The 21,092-nt window shown below is 49.1% G+C and overlaps 7 protein-coding genes across 7 annotated transcripts; 6 read left to right on the top strand and 1 right to left on the bottom strand.

Moving 5' to 3' along the window:
• Positions 1 to 430: 430 nt before the first annotated feature.
• Positions 431 to 2,076, top strand: N7484_009624 (ammonium transporter; the record flags this gene model as incomplete). The annotated part of the gene is made up of 5 exons (XM_057120011.1): positions 431 to 445; positions 509 to 723; positions 784 to 964; positions 1,012 to 1,332; positions 1,387 to 2,076. 5 exons carry the CDS (start codon positions 431 to 433, stop codon positions 2,074 to 2,076), a joined length of 1,422 nt encoding a protein of 473 aa, XP_056969566.1.
• A 1,122-nt stretch (positions 2,077 to 3,198) lies between these two features.
• Positions 3,199 to 5,560, top strand: N7484_009623 (putative nucleoside diphosphatase (Ynd1); the record flags this gene model as incomplete). Its single annotated transcript, XM_057120010.1, has 4 exons — positions 3,199 to 3,208; positions 3,292 to 3,326; positions 3,399 to 3,525; positions 3,591 to 5,560. The coding sequence occupies 4 exons, from the start codon at positions 3,199 to 3,201 to the stop codon at positions 5,558 to 5,560; spliced, it is 2,142 nt and encodes a 713-aa protein (XP_056969565.1).
• A 647-nt stretch (positions 5,561 to 6,207) lies between these two features.
• lea1 (U2 snRNP complex subunit LEA1) lies at positions 6,208 to 7,235 on the top strand (the record flags this gene model as incomplete). Its single annotated transcript, XM_057120009.1, has 4 exons — positions 6,208 to 6,286; positions 6,384 to 6,424; positions 6,538 to 6,798; positions 6,852 to 7,235. 4 exons carry the CDS (start codon positions 6,208 to 6,210, stop codon positions 7,233 to 7,235), a joined length of 765 nt encoding a protein of 254 aa, XP_056969564.1.
• A 2,571-nt stretch (positions 7,236 to 9,806) lies between these two features.
• Positions 9,807 to 11,325, top strand: N7484_009621 (uncharacterized protein; the record flags this gene model as incomplete). Its single annotated transcript, XM_057120008.1, has 8 exons — positions 9,807 to 9,996; positions 10,047 to 10,066; positions 10,129 to 10,165; positions 10,213 to 10,283; positions 10,342 to 10,643; positions 10,697 to 10,771; positions 10,824 to 10,891; positions 10,946 to 11,325. 8 exons carry the CDS (start codon positions 9,807 to 9,809, stop codon positions 11,323 to 11,325), a joined length of 1,143 nt encoding a protein of 380 aa, XP_056969563.1.
• A 665-nt stretch (positions 11,326 to 11,990) lies between these two features.
• N7484_009620 (FAD-binding oxidoreductase) lies at positions 11,991 to 13,722 on the top strand (the record flags this gene model as incomplete). The annotated part of the gene is made up of 5 exons (XM_057120007.1): positions 11,991 to 12,314; positions 12,377 to 12,480; positions 12,538 to 12,883; positions 12,935 to 13,170; positions 13,218 to 13,722. 5 exons carry the CDS (start codon positions 11,991 to 11,993, stop codon positions 13,720 to 13,722), a joined length of 1,515 nt encoding a protein of 504 aa, XP_056969562.1.
• A 346-nt stretch (positions 13,723 to 14,068) lies between these two features.
• Positions 14,069 to 14,911, bottom strand: N7484_009619 (uncharacterized protein; the record flags this gene model as incomplete). The annotated part of the gene is made up of 1 exon (XM_057120006.1): positions 14,069 to 14,911. One exon carries the CDS (start codon positions 14,909 to 14,911, stop codon positions 14,069 to 14,071), a length of 843 nt encoding a protein of 280 aa, XP_056969561.1.
• Positions 14,912 to 15,589: 678 nt separating this feature from the next.
• On the top strand, positions 15,590 to 19,559 carry N7484_009618 (trypsin-like serine peptidase; the record flags this gene model as incomplete). Its single annotated transcript, XM_057120005.1, has 8 exons — positions 15,590 to 15,765; positions 15,839 to 15,990; positions 16,063 to 16,337; positions 16,418 to 17,166; positions 17,221 to 17,736; positions 17,801 to 18,057; positions 18,113 to 18,236; positions 19,208 to 19,559. 8 exons carry the CDS (start codon positions 15,590 to 15,592, stop codon positions 19,557 to 19,559), a joined length of 2,601 nt encoding a protein of 866 aa, XP_056969560.1.
• Between the last annotated feature and the right edge of the window lie 1,533 nt (positions 19,560 to 21,092).

The raw sequence follows: 21,092 nt of genomic DNA, 5'->3' as shown, positions 1-21,092 counted from the left end.
GAAAGGTATTGATAAGGTCCCCCCTAAGCCACAGATGGAAGTGAGATCCGGGGTCTTCGACATGCGGGCATATGGTTGGACGATGTTATCTTACACTGGCCGACCGTATCCTTATCATCTAATCGCCTCTCTATCGTCCTCCACCCCGATGCGATATTAGCCAAGAGACACTTGAATTTGCAACGAGTGTCTTTGTTTCAGGATCAGAAACGCGAGATGGCGGCCTTGGCTTTGATTCTTGATTGATAAGACGCTCGGCACTGGGGGATCTCGGGACTTGATAATTATCGTAGATATCATGTAGGAGCTCTTAAGTGCACATCTGAGCATTCATCGTGTTGATTTCGAGACCGTGATTTCCAAGATTACCGGTTAAATATTTCTATCTGGTAGGGCAGTCTGCAACTTTTCTGGAAGCGCAGTCTTTGGAATGGCTTTGACACAGGTAGATATTCATGTCGCATTTCTAAAAAGACAACGACCTGTTCATTGACAAATCGAACCATAGCCTGTATACAATGCCTCCACCCCTCGGGGCGGCGATCCGACCAAAGTCGACGTGAACGCCCAGTATGAAGGATTCGAGTGGAATTATATCTACATTGTCTTTTGCGGCTTTATTGTCTGGTTGATCATCCCAGGAATTGGTTTATTATACAGCGGCCTCGCGCGCAGGAAGTCGGCGTTGACGCTGCTATTTCAGTCGCTCCTGATTGTCGCAGTGTATGGAAATTCCCTTGTTCAATATATTCTTGTTGATACTAACGAATGTATCGATGCTAGAACCACCTTCCAATGGATTTTTTGGGGATATTCACTGGCCTATTCTCGTGACGCGGGTCCCTTCATTGGAACATTGACCAACTTTGGATTGAAAGGTGTGATGGCTGCTCCGTCGCCAGGGTCAGCCGTCCTGCCTGAGATCTTGTTCGTTCTATACCAGCTCCTTTTCTGTGCATGCACGGTGAGTTCAATATTCAAAGGAGCGGTGAGTTATGCTGATGTTCATAGGTGATGATTGTGGTGGGGGGAGCCTTCGAGCGAGGAAACATGATTCCTTCGTTGATTTTCAGCTTCTGCTGGGCCACTGTTGTTTATTGTCCGATTGCCTGTTGGACCTGGAACAGTAATGGTTGGTTGTACAATTTGCCGTCATTGGATTTTGCGGGTGGCGGGCCGGTCCATATTGCGTCGGGCTGGTCGGCACTCGCCTATGCCTTGGTCCTTGGGAAACGCAAGCATCTTGATGAGCCTTCACATGCAAAGCCTCACAATACCACCCTGGTCTTTCTTGGTACGACGTTGATCTGGCTTGGGTGGTTTGGCTTTAATGTAAGTTCGCTAGCACTGAGAAGTTTAGGTACACACAGCTGACATCTATGCCAGGGTGGTTCTGCCCTCAATGCTAGCGTCAGAGCCATGTTAGCAGCCTTCAACACCAATACGGCTGGGTGCACAGGCGTAATAGGGTGGGTACTGGTGGACTGGATTAAGACGCGCGGGAAATTCTCCGTGGTGGGAGCGTGCTCGGGGGCCATCGCGGGGCTCGTTGGAATCACACCAGCAGCCGGGTTTGTCTCAGTATGGCTGGCCGCGTGCATTGGGTTCATTACAAGTATTGTGTGCGCGTTACTCCAAGACATCAACAACTGGATGCACATTGATGAAGGTATGGATGTGTTTAAACTACATGGAATCGGTGGGATGATTGGGGCTTTCCTGACGGGTATTTTTGCCTCGAGTTCGGTTGCTGCATTGGATGGCGTGACCGAAGCCAGTGGTGGTATCGATGGCAACGGGATGCAGGTTGGAAAACAATTGGCAGAAGTATGCGCCATCAGTGTTTATTCGTTCACTGTATCATGCATCCTGCTCTATCTCCTGCAATGGATCCCGGGCATGCAGCTCCGGGTTCATGAAGAGGCAGAAATGATTGGATTAGACCGGGCCCAATTTATGGACGAACAGATCGGCGAGCGTGTTATTTTAGCCGATCTATTTGCGTCATCTTCACCAGGCAATGTCAGTGTGGTGAACGAGGCGCCTGGGGTTTCGATCGGATCCAAGGATCTCTAGTAAACAGGGTCATCTACAGGGTCCTGGTCCGTGTGTTCGAGGGCCGCGTGTAAAGTGTCAGAATGTCATTCTCAATTGAGTATTAATGTGAACAGATCATGCCAATCGTCCTTCCACGGGCTGACGGGAGCGAATCAATCCGGAGGCTGAAAGGTGGGGTTTGCATGCTGCGACCGATGATCCCCCCCGAAGCAAAACAAAGTCTCTGCAGAGTCCTGTAATCAACGTAAAACATCAATGGGCAAATCGCAAAACAGATCACATTAGGAGTGCGACAGGCCCAGAGTATGAATTAGACATTGGGGAGATCTCATCCCTTTTTATTTTGGGATGCTGGTCGCACAGGATTCAGCCCCGCGATAGTCAATATGGGGATGCCAAGCCCGCTGGTGCAGGCTGGCGTATCATGATGCAGGATGGCCGGCCTTGTTAGTCCCAGAGCTGACGTAGACGGTCACTTGTCTAATCCCTGCTCAGGGTTGGCCTAGCGCGGAGGGATTGGAGAAAGGGTGGAAGGTTGGGGTTGGAAGGGCGAGATCCAACGTCTTATCGAGATGCAACGCAACGGTAAAACATTCCGGGGTGACGAATCTTTTTGGAACAGAGTTCCGTGTCCCGTGTTGAATGTCTAGGTTGCCTGAGCAGAGAAGTATGATTGTATTTGTGGATGTATACTCCGTAGAGAGGAAACAAACAGAAAGTGGAGTCTCATAGAACAACCCGTCATTGGAAGTGGGGACTTTGAGCAACGACGTCAAGTGTCATGCAAAAAAAAGAAAAGGCCAAAACGGAAATACGTACAAATTGCAATCCAAAAGCAGGTGGTATTTTACACGGCTCGTCATGCATTGTAATATTACGGTACCTTCCCAGATGCGGATCACAGCCTTCCTCATTTTCCATAGTTAATGCAATACTGGCAATTTAGAGCGGGTCTCGCCCCCCGTCACGCCCGGTATTACCTGCCGTGCCTCGCGTCTCTGATTTAAAGACTCCTTATCTCTTTCTCTCCTCACACTGAACCGTTTACGTCCGTCACTCGTTCAATCTTGCCCTTCACTCTGCTCTTAGGAGCCGTCTATCCCTCGTTTTCCTGGTCATGCTATACCGCTAACTAGTCAAATGGGCAAATGTAAGTTTACAAGTTCTTTTTACCTGCGGTTCAGTCCGTTCCGAAAATAGCCCAGATTGACTGACATGTTATCCACCCCACAGGGCGTTATGGTGTTGTCCTGGACGCTGGCTCGTCTGTATGTCTAATTCGAAGGAAAAAATATTGCATCGATCTCTACGGATTGTGTCGCTAATATTATTTAACACAGGGGACTCGTGTCCACGTGTATCGCTGGCTGCGCAATGTCGTTGCGCGCAAGAAGGCCGATGCCGACGACTTGAAATCGCTCCCGGAAATCAAGACCAAGGAAGAATGGGTGAAGAAGATCCATCCCGGTAAGTTCGCAGGGCAGCCCCAGAAAATGAACCCCCATCGACTGACTGGTCTCGTTTTCTTCAAGGTGTTTCTTCCTTCGCCGATAGACCCGATGCCATCGGCCCAGACCATCTTGCAGAACTCTTGGAGCACGCCAAGAGCGTTATACCGCAAGACGATGCGAAGGATACGCCCATCTTTTTGCTCGCCACGGCGGGAATGCGCCTGCTGGGAAACCTGGAACGACAATTACTTCTCGATCAGATCTGCTCTTACGCACGTGCGAACACCGACTTCCTGCTACCGGACTGCGGTGCTCATATTCAAGTGATTCCCGGTGTGACGGAGGGATTATACGGATGGATTGCGACAAACTACTTGATGGGCACTTTCGACTCTCCCCTGGCCCACGATCATGGCAAGGGACATCATACGTATGGCTTTCTGGATATGGGTGGTGCATCCGCGCAAATCGCCTTCGCTCCAAACGCAACAGAGACCGAAAAACATGCGAATGATTTGACACTGCTACGATTACGGAATGTCGATGGATCTGAGCAAGAGCATCGAGTATTTGTGACATCCTGGCTAGAATTCGGTGTCCACGAAGCTAGACGCCGCTTTGTTGAAGCTTTGCAGGCGGCGATGGGCTCGGGCACTGAAGAGCTACCGGATCCATGTCTCCCTAATGGTCTGCGCACGACCCTGGATGGCAAGGAAGTGCAGCTGGCAAGTCCTGCGAGGCCCACTTTGGTAGGCACTGGTAGGTTTGATGAATGTCTACGCCAAACTTTCCCTTTGCTGGATAAGGATGCACCGTGCTTGGATTCCCCATGCCTTCTACACGGCATTCATGTCCCGGCGATTGACTTCGACGTGAACCATTTCATCGGAATCAGCGAGTACTGGCATACAACTCATGAGATCTTTGAGATGGGTTATAAGGATAAGGCGTACGATTTCAACACGTACCAAGAGCGGGTTAAAATATTCTGCTCTCAGGACTGGGACTCCATTGAACAAGGGATTGAGACACAGCAGTGGGGCAAGAAGGTTGACCACGAAAAGGCCTATGAAGTTTGCTTCAAAGCTTCGTGGATCATCAATATGTTGCATGATGGTATTGGGATCCCAAGGGTGGGCCTGGAAGATACTTCGGGTTCTTCTCACAACGGTACCAAAGAAGTCTTGTCCCATGGCGAGGAGAAGGGCTATTTGGATGCTTTCCAGGCTGTGAACAAGATTGACTCCACCGAAGTCAGCTGGACACTTGGCAAGATGGTTCTATATGCATCTTCACAGGTACCCACGGAGAATGAAGCAGCACTGCCTGTTGGTTTTGGTAGCAACATCCCCGGTATTCCTGAGGATTTCCAATACCCTAGCGTGCAGCTTCTACCAGATGCGGAGGGATTCCACAGCGAGCACTGGCATGACGCATTGTTTGATGGAGACTCTCCTCGTCGCATTCCCGGACTCCTTCTATTCCTATTCATTATTGTGGTGGCCGCTTTTTTCCTTTGCGGTCGTAGCCGTCGTTTGCGCATCTATCACCACATCAATAATCTCCTTCGCCGTGGGGGACCATCTCACCCCAACCACCCGAAGAAACGAAGGCCTTTTATTGGCATGTTACCATTCCTCAACCGCAATGCTCCTTCTTACGAGCGCGTCATGGAGGATGGTGTGCAAGAGTTTGATCTGGGTGGAGCTGACTCTGATGCTAGCGATTTAGATGGAGGCCGTGCTTCTGATGTCGATGGGCTGAACCCTCGTCCACCGAAGCGGGCTTCCAGCTGGGGCAGCGGTGGCAACAATCCTAGCTTGAAATACACTCTTGACAATAGCTCATCGGGAACAATTGGCTTGGGCATCAGTGGTGGATCAGGAATTGCGATGGATCGGGCAGGATTGGTGGTGCGAACTGAGAGCCGAGATCACCTGGCTCCTATCGCCTTGGGACCTACTACGAACGGACGACGTTCCAGAGCTGGCAGTCCCACACGATCTCTCCATCAGAAATCGCCCATCCTGAGTCCCCTCGCCGATGATTAATGCTATTGATGCAATGCCCCTCGAACTGAATTATGCCTTGAGAACTTCGACACATTTTGCTTTCCGTCCTGCATCGCATTTTTTCCACTGGAGTCCACTGCTTTGTTTCATTTGCCTCCCTATATCTGGGAGATGTCCATCAAGGTGTTGCTGTCTGGCAGTTGATGCTTTCAATTCTTTGACAATATTCAAACCTGTACGCTGGAGGAGTACACTTGTTTCGATGTTTTCGATCTGATCCGGGTGATTCGGATGTAATGGCTGTGTACCATTAGCACTTTACTGCAATTTTTTAATGGATATAGACTAATACATTGCTCAAACCTCATGAACCATTCTAACTTACTGTACGCACCCCATATCCCATGTAAAACAAGCCATCTAAGCTCTTTTCAATTCTGCCCTGCTGTATAACATCACGTGACAAGGTGATTGGCACACCGCCTGGCAGAAAGGGCTGCGGTCTGAGCTAGTCTTGATTAGAGAAACTTGCGACAGGCCTTCCCATCCATTGAGCTCTCCCTTGACCTGCAGATCAGATCAGTTTTATTCCGACATCCATTGACCTAAACTGTTGCCATACAATACCCTGTCTGCATACGTTTCCCGCCCCACGAGCCCCAAGTTCAATTGCAGCCACCGCCGCAATGCGTTTGACCGTCGAGCTCATCCAGAATTCCCTTTCCTACATCAATCCGCTTACAGACCGTGAGCTGGATCTAAGAGGTGCGTTCAAAAATCATCCGTCTACCTGAAAAGGACAGATACTACACCTTTCCAAGAGAGCTTCATTCACATCGTCTTTACGCGTTGAGTCGTATAGGACACAAGATCCCCGCAATTGAGAACCTAGGTATTGCCAAAGTAAGTTGAGTCTATACTTTGCGATTCATCCAATGCCACTTCTTCAAGTGCAAGGGTGCACCGGCAACACTTTTTTTCATTTGGGGAAGAAGTCGCGTGCTGACAATCCGCAGGACCAAGATACCATTGATTTCACCGACAACGACCTTTCCTCGCTCGGAAACTTCCCCTTCTTCCCTCGTCTTCACACCCTCCTTCTGGCGCGCAATAGAATCAGCCACATCCAGTCCTCTCTGGGCTCGTCAGTGCCCAACTTGTCAGCCCTTGTCCTGACCTCAAATAACCTGTCTGAGCTTGCGGATCTCGATCCGCTCCGATCCCTCACAAAATTGACACATCTTACTCTGCTTGAGAACCCAGTCACACGGAAAGAAGTATGTTTTGATGTTTCCTAGAACTACCTCGCATATCTAACAAATAGCAACAGAACTACCGGTACTGGGTTATCTGGACTGTTCCTTCTTTGCGTTTCTTCGACTACCAGAAAGTAAAGGATGTGGAGCGCGCCAAGGCAAAGGAATTGTTTGGTACTTTTGAAGAACCGTCCGCCCTCGCATCGAAGATCAAGGGCATCAAGTCCAAGACATTCGATGCCTCGATAGCCGCAGCGACCAACAACACCTCAACCGACAAGGCGATCCGGGTGAAGCTCACGGACGCTGAACGGAAGCGTGTGGAGAAGATGATTCGCGAAGCAAAGAGTATGGCAGAGATCACACGGTTGGAGAAGGAACTCAACGAGGGACGGATACCTGGTGGTGCACTGGGCGCCAGCGAAGATGTGGATGGGGACGAGCGGATGCAAATGTGAGCATAATATTGTGGTTTTATCCATCTGAACATAATACCCGTATTCTTTTTTTTTTTCTTTGCTCCGCTATTTCATGTGTTTCTAGTCGCACTATTATGACTTTCTCATACTACATCTGGCTTTTATGCGCGGAGCCATGTGTATCATTTTGGGCAATCCATGTGTTGTCATTGGTGCTCAGGTGGTTTCTCTTTCAAGTCTCAAAAAAAACATAGCATTGTGGAGCTATAGCTCCGTATTCGAAAAGCATATCTTACACGTCTTTTTCCTCACAATGTAGCTTCAGTTGTTCAAAGGTTGCGTGGCTTGGTTGTGGCAACTGAGCATAACGCGATGTGACAACAGTCGTTTCCAACGAATTGCCGGTGAAGGGGGGGAATTTTCTTAGGCAGAAATCTTCAGACATCCGTTTAAAATTCATTTTGGGTGCCCATTTTCATCTGGTAGATTGTCAGCGTTATTCAAGATGGCGGCAATTGCAGGTTGCGACAGAATTATCTCCCCAAGACTGCTCATGGCCCGGAGGTATGCCTAAATGAAACAGATGACTTCATTGATCCTCGAAAAACGGCTAGAGTTTCCTATTTCTTTCGAATGACCATCGGCAGCGGCTTCTGGGGCAAAGACTGAAAATTAAGGTCCTTCTGAAACAAAGCAGGATTATAAGAAAGGCGTCCAATGATAGACATTCCTGTTAAATTGATCAGCCTAGCACAGGCCAAGCCGTTAGATTCAGTCAATTTCGGCATATTATTCATCAGTGATTAATTACTCAATGCAGGAACATGGATTCCACCTTAGAGATCAATGATCATTGTATGAGCCATGGTACCTATCATCCTAATATCCAATGGACAAGGATAACCAGCTGTTAATCCGGCCCTTCCTATGCACTCTCCCTAAACCCCCTCCCATCATAACCTCGAATCCACCCGGCAATATGTGTTTACCTTTACCGTTATATTGTCGCTTAATTGTGCAACTCAAGTCCCGGAAAGGCGCGGATATAGGCGACGTATGCAATTTTTAGGGCTTATCGATTGGGCCTGGAAACAGCCACATTCAGCCTTGGCTCCGGCTAAGAGCATGTAAGATAGTGGGGTTTTAATATGTAGCAGCGGGTTCGCGATATTTCATTCATCTTTAGGGCTCATGGCTATCCCGGAAAGAGTAAAGTGACTGATCAATCGGAATCTGGTTGGCTTGGACGGCTTTGTATGAAGTTCGGCCTCCATTCGGGGCGTCCACGGCTGATTGACTATTATGCCACGTGGATACCAAGTGACGATACAGCTAACTAAATTAGCGCACTTGTTCCCAATGACCATTATTTCGCTAGCCCTGAGAAAAAAAATCGATTTTGCACGATCATACATCATGGATTCTTATTTGCGTGCTTCGAATAAACCATCATATGATAGAGTTCCGGGACAGGGGGTCTGAACCATGAATCAATAGGCGCCACACCCACTCCACACCCAAACGAGCAATAGATCCCAGAACCTGGGGATTACGGTACATTTGTTTCGTGACAGGGGCTGATTCTAGAAATTGACTAGAAGCCACTGCCAAAAGCGCCACAGGAGAACTCGGTAAGCACCTTGATTCCAAATTGCAAGTTCTGCCTAGTCTTGGGGGCGTTTTTAAATTATTCAGGCTTTACCGTATGTGGAGATTATTAGTCAATTTATTCCAACCTCAATTGAAGCGTTGCACGGAGTACAGCGTACAACCATTCATGAACTGGCAGTAACATAAAATGCGATCGTCATTATGTACGATGATCGGAGCGCACCGACAAAATACAGCGACGATCAGGAAGCCCAGGCAAGATAATTGAAATAATTACATCCCGGAGTCATTTCGTTGTGGGGACTAGGGTTCGGCCGAGCAAGTCGAAGCGGAGAACACGGAGAAGCATCGATCGAAGGATTTGCTGTAGAGTTCGTGGCGCGTCAATCCCTGCCTCATTCAATGCGCTCAAGCCATTTCGGTCAAAAAGACGCCGACAATGCTCCTCGGCAATATGTAGGTGGTGATCTTGGTGCGAGAGGTGGTTCGCATCCCTTGTTTCTTGCATATCTGTGGTTTCGAATGACTTCCCAGGAGCGGGTTTCTTCTTCATTTCCGTGCTTCTCCGTGAAGTCCTGTAATCATGCCACATGGATCTTATTGCCGAGGTTGAAGGATAGAAATCATTCACCTAACCCCAAAAGATCGATAGTGTGGACGGACCCTTTCCTGAACCGATGGTGAACTCCGGTCGAGTCACTAGCTAGCTAGTGGAGAATGATCAGTCTCCACACATGAGACGAAATTGCAAAGTATATTGTACTGGAAAAATGAGACTGATGCTTATGTTGAAAGTTCAATGGTCAAACACGGCTCACACTGCTGTTTCCTAGAAAACCTTGTTCTTGACATTTCGGGTCCCATAAAATAGCTTCCTGTGTCTCCGCTGACTTCTGACACCCTTTTGACATTTTGACCCTCTGGAGCCCCGTCGGCTTCTTTATCGCCTGTTTTGCCCCTCCGTTGTGGATGGACAACCGCCGCAACTGAGCCAGGGCCATGGCCACTGATACTATTACCCCGGCTGGGTCTCCGCCTGTAGGTCAAACGTCCAATTTTGTCAATCCGGACTACGTTGGTACCAAGTTTTTGGTGGTAAACTGCGTGTTTCTACCGTTGGCTGTTATTGCTCTTGCGGTGCGAACATGGACGCGATTATTCGTCGTGCGGAGTTTCCGCTCCGATGATTGTGAGTATCGACACTTACCCTCAAACATTACCCGTGTTGACGTTATCTAGATTTAATGGTTATGGCTATCGTACGTTTTGCAATTAGAATCGAGCGCCTACGAGGGTTCCGTCCTAACAACTGGCTTAACAGATATTATCATGTGTTCTAACTGGAGTGACATTGGAGAGTAAGTGAGTCTTATGCCCAAACAAAGTACCTAACTAACCTCATTAGTGCTCAATTGGGGCTTGGGAAAGCACATGTGGGACGTTCCTCTATCTACTTTCTCACCGGAATTTAACAAGGTGAGTGCAGGCGCTCACTCCTGGAATCTCTAAGTTGCTAATATGGGAATTCGGATAGCTGAACCTCATCGCCGCCATCATTTACTGTGCAGCCACTGGATTCACCAAATGCTCCGTCCTCGTGTTCTACCTCCGCATCTTCCCCAGTCGCAATTTCCATATGGCCGTCTGGACGATCGTTTTTATCGCAGCCGGATACAGCGTCGCTAGTATACTGGCCAACCTGTTCAGCTGTCATCCAATCGCCAAATCATGGGATTCCACAATCACAACCGGACACTGTATGAACCGACCTGTTTTCTACTTTGCCAATGCCGGGTTGGGTATTTTTACCGATTTCGCGACTGTCGCTGTTCCGATGTAGGTTATTTGTTATCTTCGGGTCGACATGAGGACTAACAAAGATTTTACAGACCATGGATCCGTCGATTGCAGATGCCAATACGACAGAAGGTTGCTGTTGCCGCGATGCTGGCAATGGGATGTTTGTAAGTTGTATCTTGACCCAGGGAGCTCAGTCTATTGCTAACATTGGCACAGTGTTGGAATCGTTAGCTGCATCCGCCTTGCCAGTTTATATAATCTTCTAAAGAGTGCCGATCTCACTTGTAAGTCCATTCACCCAATGTCGAGTCAAACAAGGACTAATTGGATTTTTACAGGGACCACTACCGATGCACTGATGTGGTGCACAATTGAGCTCAACCTTGGAATCTTCGGTGGCTCCGTCACAGCCATTCGACCTTTCATTCGTCGATACTTCCCTCGTCTCCTTGGTCTATCCTCCGCCGGTGGATACTACGGATCACAATCTCGAAAGCAAGCACATCCCTTGAACTCGATGCCACGAAGCGGGCAACCCGACTTTTCGAACCGAGGGAATCAGTACTCCACCACACTCACTACATCTCGAAATGCACCCGATAATGATAGTGAGGAGCATATATTACCTGTTAATACTTCCGGCACTCCGAAAGAGATGGATGGCATTATTCGGACGGTGGAATTTGATGTAGAGAATTCGTCCACCGCAGGGCGGTGATTGTATAGAAGCCTTAGGCCTAATAGTCTCTTAATAAGGTGCCCCAATCGTGGACGCGAAATGTATTTGAATTGTAAATATGATGAGCAATAATAAATCAAACATGATGAGAATTACATCCGTGAAATGCATTCCAATAATTACTTCGATAAAGCTATGGGATTAGTGGATCTGGACCACCGGACAGAGTCTGGTAAACACAAAACCCCTGACGAAATTATTGGCGGGTGGCGTTCACAACACCACGATTCAGACAAAGCATAACTCTAACTTTTTGGATTTGTTGCTTTTGTTTCATTGGTAAAGCACGTCAAGCAAATTTATACTTCTCTCATCCATTTCAGACTTCAGAAAGATCAATTCTACGTGCACAATCACAATGCCGGTTTCCGTGGATTCTTTTCCGCGCTACATCGCGCTAAGTGGATGACGCCCCACTGGCAGCCACCGGCCTAGTTGTTCCTGGTTACTCTCAGAACACCGGAGCCAAGCGGGATAGACAGAACTAAGCTAACGCTGTCGCCAGGAGAGGATGCCTATTCCAGAAATGCCCGTTGGTGGGAACACCCCAGACTAAATTGCTCGGCTGTCAGTTTAAATAGATTCTTCACCCACGTGGTATCTGGTTGTTTTCCTTGTCCATCTTCAACCCTCAAATCTGCATAATGCGTGTGGCCACTTTCCTGTTGTCCCTGGTGGGCTCTGCCTCGGCGGTTGCAGTTGCGGGCGAGTCTCATGTGGTTAAAACCTCTCCGTCCGTCGGAGCTGGGTGCAAGGCGCTGCAGAAGCCCCTGGGCGATGCCGTGTTCCTTCCCAAGACCAATGTTTACGATTATGAGGCTCAGAACTTCTGGTCAAACACTGAGATCCTGGCTCCGGGATGTGTGTTCCGTCCCAAGTCCAGCGAGGAGCTGGCCAAGGGTCTGAAGGCGCTTGTTGACGCTAATGCGGAGTTTGCTGTTCGTGGTGGCGGCCACATGGGAATTCGGGTAAGCTTCCGCTGAACAAAAGTACCTCTTTATTATGGATCGGGAAAATTAAGATTATTTAGGGCTCTAACAACATTGATGGCGGTGTTTTGGTTGTGATGTCGAACTTGACTACCTTGCAATTGAACCATGATAAGTCGATCGTGTCGGTCGGCCCTGGCTACCGGTAAGCTTTCATATTAGCCCCACATTAGTGAACGGAACAATGAACTGACTCCAACAGATGGAAGGACGTTTACGCGTACCTTGGCAAGTACAACTTGACTGCCGCCGGTGGTCGTCTCGGCCCCGTCGGTGTCCCCGGTCTGCTGCTTGCTGGAGGTGTCAACTTCTACGGTAACCAAGTTGGTTTTGCTTGCACTACCGTCGTCAACTACGAGGTTGTTCTGGCCGATGGCACTATTGTCCAGGCCAACACCAAGAACAACTCGGACTTGTTCTGGGCCCTGAAGGGAGGCAGCAGCAACTTTGGTCTGGTCACCCGCTTTGATATGGAGACTATTCCTTCTCGCAAGGTGTGGGCTGGCACTTGGACTGTGGCGGCCAAGTACATCGACCGCTTCCTTGCGGTACGTCAATTCAAATTCCGGACCAGTCAAAACCATTACTGATCCTTCTAGGCTACCGCGCAATACGCATCCGACATCTACGATGCCAAGTCCCACATTGTGCCCGCTCTGGTTCCCGGAGACTCGACTCTGGCATCTGTCATCCTGTTCTACGACAGCGATAACGCCACCTTCCCCGACATCTTCAAGCCTTTCACCGACATTCCTACTATTGCCAGCACTCTCGCCTTCAAGACCGTTGCGGAGTTCGCTGCCGAGACTGGTGAGGAGGTCGTCGATGGCATCAAGTAAGACCCACCTCCTAATTGAATTGCACAAAACTAACAATAGATAGTGATGTTTTCGTTGCCGGAACCGTCAAGGGAACGACCTACGCTGAGCTCTACCAGGGTATTAGCATCATTAACACTACCTTCTTCAACCAGCTCCCCAAGCTGTACGCTCAGATCCCCACTGCCAACATCTCCACCATTCAGCTGGACTGGCAGCCCATCGGCTATGACTGGATGAAGGCTTCCGAAGCCCGTGGCGGTAACGCCCTGGGACTGGATTCCTCCAAGGTGTACCTTTGCTACGCTGAGGTCGTTGAGTGGATTGGATCGGCCTACGATGACATTGTCGCATCGTGGGTTGAGGAGACCACCTACGCTATCAACAATGCCACTCAGAAGGCTGGCTTGTACGATGCGTTCAACTACATGGGTGACTCTGCTGGATTCCAGTCCATGTTCCCCGGATACGGTGAAGGCAACCACCAGAAGTTGATCAAGATCGCACAGAAGTACGATCCCACTGGTGTCTTCCAGACTTTGATGCCTGGTGGATTCAAGGTCTACTAAGCTACGCAGCCATACTGCCCTTGTTCTATAAGGCTGTGGCCAGGATAGGCCGTAGACAGTATAGGACATGGTTATAATATACTTTCTGGGTTAGCAAAAAGAAATAGAACTCTTAAGAGCTTAATGATTTCTTTGAACGGATGCCTCATCTATATTTACTACAGCCTTTACCTAGGACCTCATTACCGTGGATTGCATTCCAAGCTGCTGCGGAAGTCCAATAACGCAAAAGGGCCCCCATAGTATACTTCCAGGTTTGTTCCAATTCCCATTTGTTTTTAGAAAAAAGTCTAAAAGAGTTACCGCTCATTATTATTGTCGCTTTCGGATAGCAGGCCCATATATTTTATTCCCAGTCTCTTTCCTCCTCCATTTCACCTTCGCCCTCTCCGGGACAATAATCCGAACACTCGTCATCAGAGTCTTCAGATGAACCCTGCAAGCAAAATGAGATACGCTGGCTGGGTTGGAGATTCCGTCTCGCGATCTTCAGCGAGGAGTTCCCTTGGTCTGCCACCTCCTCCCAGTTGCGCACAGGAACGTTATGATCCGCTTCAGACCAGGCTTTGCCGGTATATCCTTCCATCCACCTTTCCGTATAATGTGCTGTGAACTGCTTCTCAAACCACTCTCCCAGAGTGTGAAGTACGGAGAGTAAACGCATACTCGCCTTGAGACAAGTATTCAATTGCGCAGTGGCGCACATCAACCCCTCGTCGTTTCCCCAAAACGTGCAGGGAAAATCCAGTGCCTCACCCCCCTTGTCCCCGGATCCATACCCCAAGAAGATATTGTGTTCCCAGTTGGCGATCGACTCCACAGCCCAAGTCAGCCACGCATCGTAGGCCGCTCGGTCCGCGTCCCAGGCAATGGTATGCAGCTTGTCATCTGGCACGAGATTCAACAACCGCGTCACTCCAACCAGGAACTCCAGAGCTTGGCAGCGTGTCATATTGTTGATCTGGATTGTGGTGCGAATCGCGGTAATGATCGCCTTACGCGGAATGAAATGACAATAGACCCGTCGATGGCCCTTCACCGCAGGGTGGGCATTGTTTTGAGACACCCACTTCTTGATCGCCCTCCAATTGTAGGCGGGCGCCCGATGGTGGCCCAAGTCGAGAATTACCTCATGATACCAGCTGTCGGACGTAGGCCTGAGGTCATCAACTGAGTAAGAGACAAGCATTGTGAGGGCGACACGAATTAGGCTTGGGTACTGGAGAATGGCGCATTCGAGATGTGCGACATGTATCCAAATACACAAAAATCCCCAAGTAGGCGTAGACCATTGAAGGGGAAGGAGAAGCTTATCTATCTCGTGGGTATATTCCCCCTCAGGTGGTTAGCGTGTGCGCCTCATCGCAGCTCCACATCAGCTTGCGCAGGTTTGACTGTCTTCAAGAGGGCTAGGCTTAACGTCGGCTATCTCTACTTGAATTCGAGGCCGCCAACCCACCTTGTCGCCACTTCTGAACTCCAAAAGCTCAGCCACCTAATCCTTGAGTGATATTTTAGCCTATGGGTTCCTGCAGTCTCGAGCAACTATAAGCGATCGACCACAGCAATTCGTGCACATTTCTATGCGTCATCTCCACTCATGCGCGTCGCCCTAAAGCCAATACAGTCAAGCGCTTATTCGCATACTCCTCAGCGCCACCCATGGAGCTATTTGTGAAGAGAAAGAAAAAAGATGCGGAACAATTCAGCTTGTAATAAATGCCGCGCGTTTTAGGACCTTGCGTTTTCATAAAGGCCGCCAGGTCCATAGCACAACCACCGGGAAAGTTGTTCTATTTCCCTATTTGCTCTCTCCTGTCATTCCGAATCAAGATCCCTACGCACGCACAGAAACATCGAACCTACCATGGCATCCTTTTGGAATGCCCCTGGGGCTAACGAGAACGATGCCTGGGAAAGACACGATAACTCAATTTCAGTCCGACCTAATGGAACTGGTCATCAGGCGAGTCGCGACGAGTCAGCTGATAACACAGAGGGAGATATGATCGAGGACATCTATTACATCAACAATTTGAATCAGTTCGTGCAACCTTGCCGCAAACATGACAGTCTCTGACGAAAGCAAAATGGAACATTGACAAGAACGCTCTAGGACGGTTATCGCGGCTTGGGACTTAGATCGACCCGAGACCAATGGCCAGATGGAGGCCGTCCGGCCACGACATACCGAAAGTCTGGGGTTGGGAGGTGATCGGCGCAGCAAAGTATCGCCCATGCATATCCAACCAGGTGGTAAATTTCGAGGTATGCATAGAACGCCCAGCGCCCCAGCGGGGCAAAACTTTGGCTGACCAAGAGCTTCGGAGACGAATAAAGCCATCTGCAAATTGTTCATGAGATTTTCTCGGAACAAAAAGTATGACTACATCGGCACGGGATGGCTCATTGCCAATGACATCGTCGTCACTGCGGGCCATTGTCTCTACGACAATAACGGGGGATACCTGGAATCAATCAAAGCGTACATCGGGTATCAAGGGCCTGAGGCCACGGCGTTGCAGCGCAATCAGTGTGAGATGAGATTAGGTCGTATCGCAGTCCTGCCGGTCATGTACATCAAGACAAGCCACACGCTGCATGATGTGGGATTTGTAAGTCGACTACCAGCCACCGCTCCCTAGTGAAGTAGCGTCTCGAGGGACAGCTCCGCTGATTCTCGGGGCCCATCCAGATCAAATTAGACAGACCGTTTGAAAACGTGACGCCATTTGTGCCCCAGGACACCCCTCGTGCTGCGTCCGGGATCCGTCTGGGGGTGGTCGGCTACCCCGGCGATATCAACTCCGGCAATGATATGTTCGAGCACTGGGATATAACCGAAATAAACTTGTCCAAGGACAGATATCTGAGTTATTCCATTGATACCGAGGTGGGCGAGTCCGGCTCTCCGGTCTTGCGAGAACTGGCAGGGACCACAAAGATTGCTCCAAGTAAGTTTGAAGCCCCTAAATTTCATCAAGTGCTGAATATAACAAGCTCCGTGAGGAGCCAAGTACTGACTCGAGCGGTTGCAATTGGTGTTCATACCGATGGAGGCTACCCGAACTCGGGCTCTGTCATTGGGCCGCTGGGCAATCTCTTCTCGGAATATACCGAGGCGCTGACGATCAAGCAGACGCAGAAACTGTCACAAGGGGCTCGAAAGATAGCAGCTACCAGGGTGCGCGGCACGCGTAGTCTTGAGTACATCAGTTTGCCGGCTCGTCCAGTGCTACCAGGTTCTTTAGGAAAAGAATCAGCACATAATCCCCACGACGAGCCTTGGGGGCATGACGCACAGAAATCAGACCTATGGGCCCCACGGGAGCATAAGGAGGCCGCAAGTACGGTCAGAGCCTTACAGGGAGAGAGATCTGACTACAGCGGTCCTTACTCTGACCCGCATATCGCCGAAGCAGCCCGGGTGGTGCGAGAATTGGAGTTTGGCTACAATGATTAGGCCAGGGTTGAACAAAGTACTCAGCTTCATCATAGAGAAGCCGCGAGAAAGGCTCTGGCGCTGATCAAGAACCACGTGGGAAACGGTGCGCATGCTCGTGGGAGTGCCTCAATCCCCTTACCAAAAGCCAATCGAGACTACGAGCGGATTTTCACAAACAAAAAGAAATTTCAGGGCCATAAAGAGATGTGTACTCAGCTTCCTGCCAGCTTGGGACGTGGTGAATATAAAGAAAGTAGAGAGTCCCCGGGAACGAGTCCCGACGAGTTACTCCGCCAAGCTAAGGACAAATTGAATACCGAGCAAGACATCAAGACAACCTTTTTTGTCAACTTTTCCCCCGCTCTAACCGGGGCGGCCCGCGAGAATATGAGCGCAGTTGTAGACAACGTCCGTGACTGGCAGTGTTGGGTATACGGTCTCTCCATGTCCAAAGTGCAAGAGCAGATCAATGCCGGGAAACTTTCGGCCGCTTCAACTGCAGTGGCCGAAGCAAAGAGATCAACATATAAGAACATGGTCTTCGACTATGTCATGCGATCTTGTAACTGGTATGTCTCCCCCCATACCTCGGTATTACGAGCAGCTAGACTACCGTTACTGATTTTAATTTAGGATATCGCAAAATTACGACGAGGTGCAGAGCAGAAACATTGAATGTTCTAAGCTTGATCTTCACACCACTCTTCTCAAACACGTCCTCGAAGGTTTCAGCGTCCCTGGTAATATCATGGGTAAGCTGCACAAAGCTCTGGACAGTATCTCTCAAGGCATCATCTCCGTCGCGAAGGAAAATGATACTCAATCTATGCAGTATTTCATCATGCTCACGCGATATGAGTACGAGCCAGCCTTGGAGAGAATCCATCCCGGTATGTGTCAACTCAAACAAGAAAAGGATTCACCCCGGCTAACGTTCGTCCGCAGTTATCCGAGTCATCAGTTTCCGGACTGATGCCACGCTCAATACCTACAATCTCAATAAAAGCTCATACAAGAGTGCGACCTTCAAATTTGTGTTTCACCAGTACCAGTGTGACTTCAATTACAGGTTATACACTCAGATAAAGTCCCATCTAGACCAACGGGTGCAGAGACAGGGACAGGAAATCTTGAAGATGACTGCATCGGAAATCAATCTCGAGGTGGACGCCGTGTAAGGCCCAACCAGTTACAATGCCACTTATTTTCTTGAGTTATAGTTCAAATTCTCTGACAGTAATTTTCTAAAAACCAATAGTTCAAAGAGTCAAGGATTCGTCCCCCCCGCGAGTCGAGCAAACAAAGTGCTCTGGTCCATGGGGATGGTGAACTCTATGATCATATTGTCCACAGTCTGAGCCTGGCGACCGGCGAGGAACTTGCGAAAGAAGACAACGCATTGTTCCGGTCTGAAATTCTGAAAGCAGAATCTTTTGATGCTGGAGTTGCCGCATTGATTGGTACCAGACTCGCTCTGCAAGGGCAACAGGCGATCAAAAACGTACGGATTGCGGTCCCCCTTGTCTGCCTTTCTCCGCATTTAGGGCTCGGTAGATTATCACGATGGATGCTGACTTTCTAATGAGGCAGATGAAAATCGACTCACAAGAAGCGGCAGCCGCTCGATTCCCTCAGTACTGGCAACTAGTTGGGTCTTTCGTCTTTAAACAGCTCTTTTCAGTCAGTTCCGCAAGCATCCCCCGTCTTCTCTCGATTTTGAAAGACCCTGACAAGGATATACCGGGAAAAAACTGCAGTTCCCCCTTCCCTGAGATTCTATGATGCAGAGAAGAGTCTGAATGAGGAATTGAGAAAATCCGTCAAAGCCTGTCAGGTTCAGGAGAGTGTAAGAGGATCCGCCCCCATCCAGTTCCATTTACGGCCGGCGACTAAACACAAACATATAGACCAACCAATCATTGCAGTTCGCCTTGGATGGAATCAGAAAGTTAGCTGAACTTCAGAAAACCCAGCTTGATGAAAAAACTAAGATCATTGCGGTCTTGCGGGGTCTGATGAAGGAAGAGACCGTATCGCCAGGCGGGGGGCCATCTGGAGCCGAACCGTCGCATACAGAAGTAAAACCGGTGGACTGCCTATTGAAGGCAAAGAAACTGAGGCCGGAAAGCAACTGAAACTATTGACGTCGCAACTAGAGGCGAGCGAGGCCATCCGTCAGACCTTAGTCGCACGGGTTGGTCGATTGCAGAGTCGATTGCTTGACTTCGATCCCTCGCTCAAGATTGTTGGGTCGGGCGAGATTGATCTGAATGACGATGTCGCCTGGAAACAGGTTTCAATGACTGTGGTCCACTCCCAAGACTACGATTATCCACTCTCAGGGCGTCTGCAGTTTCCACTCGGTGTCACCGAGCTTCAATATCAGGGTTAGAACCCGGGGTTCTATCTGTCTGGGGAATCCAGTGTATCCGACATAAAACTCACCGACAGGCGATCGGTCCAACTCCAGGCTTTCAAGGCCCGGTGGCTGGTATATGAGCCAAGGTCTCATCATTCTGGCTTGTACCAAGTCACTATCGACCCCTCGCTATTCAGCAATGGCAACACCAGTATAACAGTGACCCCCGAAGATCTTCCCTTTGCCGACCTCAAGACAGTCGACCTGTATTTCTTTATCCAAGGCTTGAATTTCAAGCCCGAGATGCCGACTGGTCTGACCATTCAGCCATCATTTACCAGCAGAGAGGAAAAGACGTTCGCATTCGCTCCAAGTACTGACATGCAATGGGTCACTGCCCTGCGGATCGGGTATTTGATGTTTGACCAGGCCGCCAGGAAGAATGTACACACTGTTTACATTCATCATTCTGCTGAGGAACCCGACTCCTCCAGGACAATTCTCTTTGATCTCAACACATTCACACGCCCACCCAAGGTATTTTTGGCGCTGCATGGCTTCAGCGCTACTACAGACCCGGTCAAGCGGTTCAAGATTTCTTTAGGCAAAATTGACAAGGACTCCATGGAGATAGTAATGGAGAAAGAGGGGTATAGTTGGGTGCACTATCTATGCGTTGCGGTACAGTATGATGAGTGAGAGATTCGAAGGGGTGTCAGTCTAGCCCTGAAGGTGTCTTTCAATCAACATTGTACTTCGATCGACTGTGGTTCGTGAAAAAGATACAATCAAGCTTGGGTTAGCTTTTCGACTTTTCTTACACCTATGAATAGTTCATTACCTAGCTCAGCTTCGAACGGTAATCTGGTATGAATATATTCCGTAAAGCCCATAAATGTGAACTAAGAAGAGAAATCCTAGGTCATTATAAGTCTATATAATGGTTCAATATTCAATAGTTGGATCTATTTCCTATCTAGATCTCAGGCTTGAAGGGGTCAACTAATTTTTATGAATCGCTACCTCGTATAACAAACAGCAACGGGTGATAACAACTGATCTAGAAAGCGAGAAAGACACAATTGCCAGAAGCTAAATCGCCGCGGCCGATAGTTATCAAGCTGTGACCCCTAGGAGCAGGTTACGTACTGGGAAGCTTAAACGCCAAGCAATAATTGCCGATGTCACTGCCGGGACTCGGAAGGATAGTGGAACGGGCCTCTTCAATGACTCAGGCCAAGCCAGTAGGAAATCCCGAATAGTCGCTCAGTTGTGGGGATAATATTTCCATCATCGTCTTGCAAGGATTGGAGCGTTATTGGACCATCTGGGGATTCCGTGAGCCTAATCTCGGCACTTTTTGGCGAGGTATCCGTCCTTACCCCGGACTTCATATCGTGGGGAATTGGATCCCCACAGTCTCTTTCGCCCCACAATGATGCGAAGACCGGAGATTGTTTATAGCCGATGGAAAGATGCCATTAGCCATAACTAACTGAGTCTCACGGAGACTTCGAGGAACCTTGTTATAAAGCCCATTCCGCAATTGTTCGTGTTTCTTCGGAA

The sequence above is a fragment of the Penicillium longicatenatum genome (genome assembly GCF_028827895.1).
Source record: "Penicillium longicatenatum strain IBT 33135 chromosome Unknown contig_6_segment0_segment0, whole genome shotgun sequence".
Lineage (NCBI taxonomy): Eukaryota > Fungi > Ascomycota > Eurotiomycetes > Eurotiales > Aspergillaceae > Penicillium > Penicillium longicatenatum.
Note: the sequence above shows the minus strand (reverse complement) of the source record. Positions and strands in the feature narration are given on the sequence as shown.